Source organism: Gavia stellata, chromosome 5 (assembly GCF_030936135.1).
Source record: "Gavia stellata isolate bGavSte3 chromosome 5, bGavSte3.hap2, whole genome shotgun sequence".
NCBI lineage: Eukaryota > Metazoa > Chordata > Aves > Gaviiformes > Gaviidae > Gavia > Gavia stellata.
The window spans coordinates 50,491,561-50,501,660 of record NC_082598.1 but is presented as its reverse complement, the minus strand read 5'-3'; the positions used below and the strand labels follow the sequence as shown (position 1 = coordinate 50,501,660).

Here is a 10,100-nt window from a genome sequence, read left to right as displayed (position 1 = left end):
TGAGCAGTCAAAATGACATATGTATTTTAATGCATCTGAAAAATCAAACATGGTGGCCACCAAACACTGGTGAGTAGTCTTGTACTAGTCAATTTTTAATTTCAAGGAGGCTGGGATTTTATCAGTTCCTGTCAGAGCCAGGCATGGCATGACTCAATGCTATAGACCAGTCTCTCTGTTAAAGAGAAACACACCTCTGCTCCAGCTGGAAATTTATGTTTAAACAGTTTGAAGAACAGCAAGAAGTTTAAAGCATAATTTAAAATGCAACAAGAGAGAGCAAAAGGAAAGTTGGGCAACATAGCTACAGCAGTTGCAACAAACTTTCAGAACTGTTCCATCAAAAAACCAGTTTGCCTGGAGGGTGAGTAACAGGAAAATTACATGAAAATAAAAGTCTAATTAAAAGAAGTTTACAAAAATAAGGAGATTCTGGGCAACTCCTGCTTTCAATGATTCTGTTTATTTATTAGAATAAGAAGAGCAACGTAAAGAGTTTAAAAGAATAATAATCTTAAGAGAAAAGAAGTACTTGTTTTAGTGGAACAGTTAATGCCACCTGCTCCACGGAGCTCTGGGTACCAAGACTGAGAGGGTTGCTAGACCCTGTGCAATGTGGCTATGGCCTCAGCACCTGGGTACTTCATCACACTCTGAGCCTGCCTGATCACCTTCCCCTCCAAGTAACACAGTCCAGAAACAGGAAGGATGGGAGCATATTCTGGCTTCAAAAACCTCCTTGCTCGGTGACTTCCCTGAGCAGCAGAGGCTAGAGCTGCCAGCAGTGAAACCATTCCAGCAGCCGAAGAGGCAGCTGGATGACAATTTTGGGAACAACTAGATTGTTGTCCAAATTTCGGGCAACTAGAGAACATGGAAGTCATCAATGTTGACCCACTGTAGCCACTGATGCAAGACCCACAGGCTGTCTTTCACTCTTTGCCACTTAATTTTGCTGCTCTAGCACTCTACCATCTAGACAACTTCATACCTCACCTGTATGTAAAATGGATCTCTAACAGCACTACTGAAGGCAATTGGATTAAATCACAAGAGTGGAGACTCTTCATACAAGTAAGGCTTGTCCTAAGGCTTCATAGGTAGCCTTACAGTCCTACTCTAGAAGCATAACAGTTCTACTCTTCATATGAATAAGAAGACCAGCATTGTCCTAAACATAACGTATGATTTTAACTTAAAATAAAAATTAAGCCCATCATACCAAAATTCACCATCTTTTTGAGCTATAAAGCTTCATAAACACCCAACTGGAGTACATTACTGTGTTTTTTTATGAGTTTGAGAAAGGATTTTTTTCTGAGTGGGGATTATGCTATGGTAAGTTTAAGCCTTTCTAGCATTGTCACACATACACCACAAAATTCTGATTTAAAACAAAAATTAAGTCCACCATACTGAAATTCTGAGACATCAACTTTTTGATCTATAACTGTTCATAAATGCCAAACTGGAGTACAACAGTGGTTTGGGTTGTTGTTGGTGTGGTTTTTTTTTTTTTTTTTTTTTGCGTTTGGGAAAGGATACAAGTGATGTTTTACATTCAGCTCTGGAAAGATCCAGTTGACAGCACTGAGAACCATTTATTTTTCTACATTTTAGTTTTCATCATTGCAAAGCAGATTGAGAAGATGGCACTACATAAAGCAAGACTATAACTTCATGATAAAATACACTGTAAGAAATGTTGAAACATTACTTAAAAATGTATCAAATGCCCATCAAGAATATTTCAGACCATGATAAGGAAACTTCTGCTCCTACATAGTAATCCTTCTCCCTTAGTATTCATAGACAGTAGTGCAGAAGCTACTGTGAAGTGGCGTTCACCTCCAAAGACTCTAACGTGTTCTAGACATTCCTAAGCACAGGAACTATTCCACCCACCTTCTCTGTAGATCTCTACTGAATAAGAGGTATCTTGTCTTGGGTAAGACTAAAAAGAAGTAGGATCCATGACATACATCTGCACTTCTTCACAAATCTTGCTGTCAAAATTTACCTGTGGGAATTACCAGAACTTTTTAATGTACCGAAAAGGAAGTACAGATGTCGGGGGCAGATTTGGTGAGCAATTACATGCAGCGTTGAATTCACCACTTTTCAAATACGTGTAAAAATAGGAAGATTTAAAGTCAGATCTAAGGTTATATCTTAAGTATTCATATGCTGGGAGAGGTGCTCTAGTGTAATTATAATTGTCAGCCTACATGCTATTTTTTTTTGGATTTGTTTCATTTAGTGGTGTTTACAAAACCAGGTATTTTTTCTGAGTTGTGCAAAAAAAGTGCAATGCTATGCACACTTTCACCAAATACTGAAGGAACATTTCTACAACTAACAAGACTAGAGTTGTTAAAGTTCCCTTCTAAGCACAATTAGTTATCAAAATAGAAATACAAAAAGAAATAGCTTATCATTTCCATCCACTTGTTAATTCATAGCATAGCACACAGCTGCTTTGGCATTTGGTACAATTTGAGAAAGTGAAAATTTCCAGATCTGGAGGAGGAAACAATAGCTGGGAGCACACAGGAACTTTCTCGAATGGATTTGCCACCATTAGAGAAATTGATTTTCCATCCACAACTGATACCTTGTTGGGACACACTGGTCATCTTTCTTTTCCATCCACATATTCATGTCTCCACGTGACTGCTTTATCCTAAGCTTCCAGCCCTCCAGTTGTGCCACACATGACATCCCTCCATCAATGATTAGTCTTTGCATGAAGGAAATGAAAGCAGGCATGTGCTGGAAGATAAGGATAGCTTCGACCTTTTAAAAGAACTATAAGACAAAAGCATTGTTGTTTTTCAAAACCAAAGTCACTGACCTGTGAATGAATGTTCATCAGGCATGAAATGTGCCGTACACCTCTGCCTGCACTGCTGCTGCCCAGCAAAGCCTGACGAAGCCATTGTGTGGGGCCAGGGCTAGAGCAGGCGCCCCTTGGCTTGGATCAAAGGTAGAAGCCATCCATGTATCACCAACACACCGTAAAACAAACCAAATACAATTCATTTCAGGCAACGTGCAGAAAACAGAGGTGTTTAGCAGAACAGAGGGAACAAATATAAGAAAGGCTATGTGCCCATGTGCATGACAAGCGGGTGAAGGAAAGGACCGAACTCCACTGTTTGCACACCCTCCCTGCGGGAAGGTCTGCTAGACCGACCCCGGAGTGCACCCTTTTACACGAGTCCTCAGTTTTCTAATTTTGCTTTGATGTTTGCTATGGGAAATGGCTCTTGGGTGCCAGCCCAGGGCGGTGACAGCAGAGGCCCAGGGAGTGGAGCCCAGAGGGCCGGAGGCCTGGGGGGCAGCACGTGCCCCCTGCCCACACCTCCAGTGCTCTGGAACAGCCATTACTTGGGGCAGGAGCAGAGGGTGCCCAGGTCACTGCCCTCCGCCGGCAGAACCTGCAGGTAGGGAGCCTGGGGCAGAGGCTTGGTACATGTCAGGCCGTCATCACCAGTTTGGTAGCCGCCACAGGAAACCCCTCCGGTGGCTCCCCAGGGATCCGTGGCACCTGCGGGCTCAGATCCTCCCAGGAGCACCGATAGCTGCTGCCGCCAGCACTGCCCACGGCAGAGGTGCTGGGGCCTCCTTGCTGCCAGGTGCTGCTGTGGAAATGGCACTGGGTACCCGTTCAATTCCTTCTCCAGACAACTGACTTACTGGTATACAGTCAGGAAATCTCTTTCTGACCCTATGATCTGTCTTGCACGAGAAAATAAATCGGGGTTCAGGTTATAGGAATACTATGGCTATGTTTATAAACACTGGTTTTAATACAGCAACACTACTTTGTTTAAACAGGCAAACTTATTTATTAAGACAGGCTATATAGAAGGTACATTTAAGGCGTTATTTCCATTTGGACTGTTTGTGTCCCTCTCATTTCTTGAAAAGTGGCTATCTGCCATATCAGCATGGTCCCATCTTGAAAATTTGGACATCCTTTTTATTTTCACTGCAAGCAGAAGAAAAATATTTTAGAAGAGAAGCATTACACTTGAATTTAACAGAGACATTTTATAAAGCGGAGTCTCCCATGTCTTTCTATGTATTCAATTAAATGCAGCGATGCATTTAATTGCGTCACTTACGGCAAACATTACCTCAAAGTAACTGTGATGCAAAGATTTATGAATCACACACAGAGAGTGAGTAACTTACCAGAGACAACCTCACTTCAGGCTTTGTTACCTATAAAAACCTGATAAATCCGTCTGCAAATCTGAGAAGTATCAAACCACATGACAAATCTCACAATGAGGGCTAGAGTGTCCATTGCAAAGCAATAATGCAAGTCAAACTTTGCGGTCCCTGAAGTGGGAAACAGTTCTAATGCTTAGAAAATTTCCCCCTTTCACGTGGGAATTCAGTGGGAAGGGTGTGCATCCTGATGCATCTCTGCTTCCCAGGCTTCACTAAAATTTGAATGTGTGGTTCTCTGAATGTTGGAATCTTCTTTAAGGAAATTTTAGCCAAGTATCCCGTAGCTTGGGAACATTAGATTTTTTTTTTGGAAGTCCCATACATGGTACTTCGGGGCACTCCATTTACAAATCTTAGTTTACCAAGCAAGTGCAGGCACATAAAGAAAGTGATAGAATGCAGACTGCCCTAGATCTTCAGTTCGCTTCCCTATCTTAACAGAATCAAGCTGGTTTACTCCTCATGAAATTCATGAAGCTTATGATTACCCAAAAGCAGGCACAATCGGTACAAATAGTTGTATCAGGGATCTTTTAACCAGAAGGTAGTGGAGCAGATTAGGAATATGAAAGGAAAAACTAAGCCCAGGGGATGTAAAATACATGTAAAGATGTAAAGAGAAGTTCTGGCTGAAGGACAGCCCTCACACTAAACTCTGCAGAGGCAGCTCAAGCTGCTGCATCTGTTTCCAGAGAGCTTGTGGTGCTGCCAGGCTAGGTTTAAATTAAGACCAGCTGTTGTCACTGCTACTGGACACTAAGTGTGGAGGAGACCTGGGATTTGCATTTGAGCACCCACTTAAGAATGGATTAGATCTAAGCTTTAAAAAGAAAAAAAAAGAAGGCAGGGAAGAAGACCAGCTTTGGTCTTACAGTTAACAGGCTACACTGCAGAACCAGGATGGGCAGGGTTTGTGCTGCACCTTTGCTCCAGGTGTCTCATGTTATCGTGGATCTTCTACAGCGACCTCTCCTGCAGCAGTCTTGATGCACACGGGTCTCTCCAGGTGCCCACACTGAAAGAGCCCACGGACAATACTGCCTTGGCCATCAGGGAAGTACAACTCCCTTTAAAAAGTCCTTTAATGGGCTTAAACATAGGCTGGAAGTAACCTACAAGTTGGCTGTTGAGAATCACCTAAGTTAATTTAGAACTGACTCTTTTGTAATTCACTATGGGATACGCCCATATATCTGTTTCTACATCACCACATTACACTATTTATCTCAGCAACTACTGGTCATGCATGTTGTTAAGAAGGGCAGAAAGATCTCTTTGTTCTCCCCTCCTAAGGAGTGTGATGGACTGTACCTTAGGCTCCTTGAAGTGAAATGACCATTGCTTACAACTACAAACCATTTTTCAAAGCTGAAATTCTTCCAATAAGACGAAGTGTTTTATCCTTGTTGTGTTCATGCCAAGTCAAACACTTCAGAACAACAACTCCAGACTGAACTAGAAAGTCACATAGTACTCCAACTACTGAATTATTAAAGAAAAAAAATCAGGATAGTATCTGATCACCTTGTGCCCCTTCAGACCAAAATGCATGTTTCTGAGCATGTAAGATGCCAGCAAAAAAAGACGGTTAAGATAAAAATTTATCTTGTGTGTGTAACTGGATTAAATCCCATGTTTCACACAAAACATGTACATTACATCTCATACTAGTAAGATGTAAGGCCCATCATGAATTACTTAAGGAATTGAGTGGAAATAAACAGTAGGTTTGCCTAGAGGACCCTTTGTGCTATGTGCAATGCTGTATTCAGGAATCTACCACGTACCTATCTGGAACTGAGGGATCATGCCTAAAAAATGGAACATCCTAGAAATGTAAGGCTGGATCTCAGAGCCCATCATTCTGCTCTGAGAAAGGATCAAATATACTGTTCAGGTCGTAAGACACTCTCCTGTCTATATCTTCACGACATGAATTTGCACACTCTGTGTGCAATACTTAGCACTTCTTTTTGACTTCTATTGTACTGATTTCAGTCCATTTCTCCAGATCCCTGGGAATTTTGACACTGTCCTGCACAGATCATTGTATCTCATGCCATTTTGCAAATTTTTATTGCCTTGTTTCCGATATCCGATTCATTACAAAAATACTGAATTATATACTACTTACAGGAAATCCCACTTAATAGCTCTTGCCAGTTTGACTGTAAAATGCTGATTACTGCTTTTAAACCACAGCGTTTCAAATTGCTGTGACTTCATCCTTAACAATTTCAGCTGAATAACTATTTGCCTGCTTATGTGAGTGTCAAGTGGAGCTATGTAAAATGCCTTATTAATGTTACGGAGCAACACTTCTGTTTCTTCCTACTCTGCTAGGCCAGTCATCTTGCCAAAAAACTAAATCTCAGGGATTTGATCGGATTATTTCTGACAAATCTGTATCAGCTTTGCTTACTCTCTTTTTTACCTCTGGCTGTCTACAATTCACTTGCTTAATAATTTACTTCAACATAGTTTTAGGCAACAAAGATGGGTAGGCTCCTAATATGTAACATGCCAGCACCTCTTTTCTCCCCTTTTCACAGATTGTACTGTGTGCGCCCTTTGATTCCCTGGTTGTTTTTTTTTTTCCAGACTGTAGGTTTACCAATTCTCTTTGCAGTTTGTCATTTGCTTGCGTAGTTTGTGATGTACTCTGGTGAAAATGTTACCAAATTCCGCAGATCTGCATACCTTTAAACGTACTTTGTCACACTTCAGCACTTTCTTTAAAATATTATTTCCTTAAGTGTCCTTTGACACCTTTGACACTTCCCGTACTCTGGCCTATGTTCCCTCTATCTTGGTCATTTGAACTTTGTAAATTATCTGGTCACAATCTTTCCCGCACCCCAAAGTCAGAAACATATTTCAGCCTTCCCTTTCTTGAAATTTATCTACTTGTAATTTTGCAAATGCCTTTGTGCTACTCTCACTTCTTCCCTCTGCTCCAAACAGAAATTCAGTTATTTCATTTATATAAATTCCTTCCACCATCAAATTCAATTCATAAGCAGTTCCTCTCAGTTTGTACTGAGAGGATGCTCTACAGAGGTTTCCAGTCAATCATAATGGGGGGTAACAATGATCATTAAGTACTGATTTGCTACATTTTAAGTTTGTTTTAAAAAAATAATGAAATTATTAAAGAATAAAATACCCTCTCTCAAATATTAGAACTTTTTCTTGATTTTTAAACAATCTGAATGGCAAAATAGTGTTTTCCCCTAACATTTGGCATCCTTACTCTTCTCTGTGAAAGGAAGTACAGGAGATTGGATCTTGAATGTAAACGTTTTGTAGTAAAAGCTGCATTTTAGGTGGGATATTCCATGTTTTCTGATGGAGAGCGTGGAAGAGTCTGGCATATTTAATGGCAACGTGGCACTATATGAACGTGACAGGCAACCCCCCTCCGAGATGCTCCTCCTTACAAATTACAAAAGCGAATATTCAGTACTCCCAGCTAAGTGAATCCAACCTAAGCTGTTTACAGGTATCGTGATAAAAGCTGTTGCAAGGGAGTGACAGTTGAGAAGACACTGCTAAAACTGCAGTTTAACAGAGTGTGAATGATCCGAAGCAAATAATCTAGCAGTTAATTGGGATGTGAGGGTGAACATTTTGCTTGCATATAGGGAAGGGACAGTTAGGATATCAATCAAGTGACTACCTGTTTGAAAGGCAGAGCACACACTCGTTTGAGTAGGTCTCTCCATCGGTCCCACAAACCGGGTTGTAGTCCCTTGGACATCCAGGCACACCATACTTGAAGCAAGCAGGCTAGGGAAGACAGGTACATAAGAAGTCTAAGGTACACCATTTGAAACAGGTCTCTGACCAGCTTCTGATCTGAGAGCTTCTGAGGAATACTGGCATGCTCGTGCACAGAAAGAAGCGCTCAACAGGAGCTGGCACAGCGTTATAAAGTGCCATGTTATCTTTCATGCTCTTTATGGGAATTTATCGCTGAGACTTGGCCTCTACTGCCTGGCACGGCTTGAGCTGTGGTGTCAGGACATATCCATGCTACAAAACGCAGCTCCTTCAGACGTCTTACATCAGCGGGACACCTGGACGGCGAGTCCCCGTGAGGGCAACCACAGATCAGGCTGGTAGGAGGTGGGAATCACCGGGGCGTGTGTGCCGCAGCCCTTAGCAGGCGCCTGCCGGGCTCCCGGGGTCCCTCAGCTGTGGGGAGAGACCGCCCGGGGCATCTCCTGGGGCTCCAGAGCCCGGGCCACCGGCGTCGGGCCGGGGCTCTGGGGAGGGGGCCGCCCTGCACCGGGAGGCCGGGCTGGCGACATGGAGGGCAGGTGGGACCGTCCTTCCCGGGACGACGGCGGCAGGCCGCACTCACCGGCTCGCTGGCAGCGGCTCCGGGACACGAGAGGAGCCCTGTGGAAAGCAACCGGCGTTAACGGCATCAGGCCCCGTCCCGGCAACGGCCCGGATGCCCCGTCCCGGCAACGGCCCGGATTCCCCCCGACCTTCCCCGGGACCAGCCGGTGTCCGTTACCGTGCCCGTTCCCCGACCAGCCGGTGTCCGGTCTCGGCCGGTTCTCCCCCCTGCCCCCGGATGGCTGATGCCCGCTACCGGCTTAGATTCCGCGGCCGCCTCCCCAAGCCGGCCGGTGCCCGGTACCGGTTCAGGTTTCCCCTTCTCCGCGACGGGACCGGCCGGGGCACGGTACCGGCCCGGTTCCCGCTTCCCCAGGACCGGCTCGCCCCCCGCCCCCGCCCGCCACTGCCCCGCCGCCGTGCGCCCGGTACCGGCGAGGAGGGCGGGCAGCAACACCAGCACCGGCACCGCCATCGCCATGTCCGCGGACGGAGCAACGGCGGCAGCGGGGGCGAGGCGGGGGGCGTCGGGGCGCAACGGCCGCGGCGCAACGGCGGCAGCGGGGGCGAGGCGGGGGGCGTCGGGGCGCAACGGCCGCGGCGGAGCGCGGGGGGCGGCACGGGCGGGCACGGGCGGGAGCGCCGGGGGCTGGGAGGAGGTGAGGGGGCCCTTGGATGCGGCGGGCGGGGCCTGGGGCTTGAGGACCCGCGGGGCACCCACAGGAGTGGGAGAGCCCCGGGATATAGCGGAGAGGCAGGGAGTAAGGGTGCCCCGTGGGGAGCGGTGGCTCCCATGGGGCTGGAGGCGCCGGGAGAGGAGGAGAGGGATGTGCTGCCGTCTCACCTGTGAGCTCGGGGAGCGGGCAGGCACCTCCAGAGGCACCTCCGGGGGTGGAGAAGGGATAGGGACCCTCCCTCGGGGTGCTGGGGGGAAGTGGGGTCAAGGTGCCCGAGCGCTGTCCTTGGCAAGCAAGCCTGTGCCTGCCCTACCAGTAGGTCCCCGCGGGGTCGCTTATCCCTGCCATTTCCACGGGGAACCCCCAAAATATCCAGCAACTAACCAAGCTCTGCTTCTGCAATGCAGGGAGCAGTGCAGAAACCTCACCAGGACCGTGCTCACAGGATGAAAAGCTTTAACGTCAGGGCTGTGCAGGGGGGCAGCAGAGTTAATGGTGGGCGCCCGGCTGTAATTTCAGCATTCCCTGGGCTTCCCTGCTTGACTTCACCTCGTTAGTGTTGTGCTTTGATTGCAGAGTGTCTTGGGCAACGCGGGGAAGTTGGAAAAACGCGTGCAGTGCCATGTGGCTGTTTAGGTCATAGCCCCTGTCTCGTCATAAAGTGGTACGAGATGGCTTGTGCTGAGCCATGAATGCATTCCTGCCAGGAGGAAGAGAAAATTAATACAGCCTCAGCAATAAAACCAACCTGCCTGCATCCAAAGTCACGGGAATCCAGGCCAGCGGGGGCTGGAAAGGCTTGGCACACTCTCCTGTCGGCATGACTGGGTGTCT

General features: G+C 46.3%; 1 protein-coding gene across 1 annotated transcript; it reads right to left on the bottom strand.

The window, feature by feature from the left end:
* Nucleotides 1-3,948: 3,948 nt before the first annotated feature.
* Nucleotides 3,949-9,070, bottom strand: SPINK2 (serine peptidase inhibitor Kazal type 2). The gene is made up of 4 exons (XM_059818247.1): nucleotides 9,022-9,070; nucleotides 8,609-8,646; nucleotides 7,922-8,031; nucleotides 3,949-3,994 (listed from the first exon to the last, which is right to left on the bottom strand). Exons 1-4 carry the CDS (start codon nucleotides 9,068-9,070, stop codon nucleotides 3,949-3,951), a joined length of 243 nt encoding a protein of 80 aa, XP_059674230.1.
* Between the last annotated feature and the right edge of the window lie 1,030 nt (nucleotides 9,071-10,100).

Excerpts from the sequence above, each read along its gene's own strand:
- SPINK2 (XM_059818247.1), bottom strand. The coding sequence starts at position 9,070 with ATGGCGATGGCGGTGCCGGTGCTGGTGTTGCTGCCCGCCCTCCTCGCC. Across the intron at positions 8,032-8,608 it reads GAGCCGCTGCCAGCGAGCCG|CCTGCTTGCTTCAAGTATGG; the intron begins GTGAGTGCGGCC and ends TGTCTTCCCTAG. Across the intron at positions 3,995-7,921 it reads GTGCTCTGCCTTTCAAACAG|TGAAAATAAAAAGGATGTCC; the intron begins GTAGTCACTTGA and ends TTCTGCTTGCAG.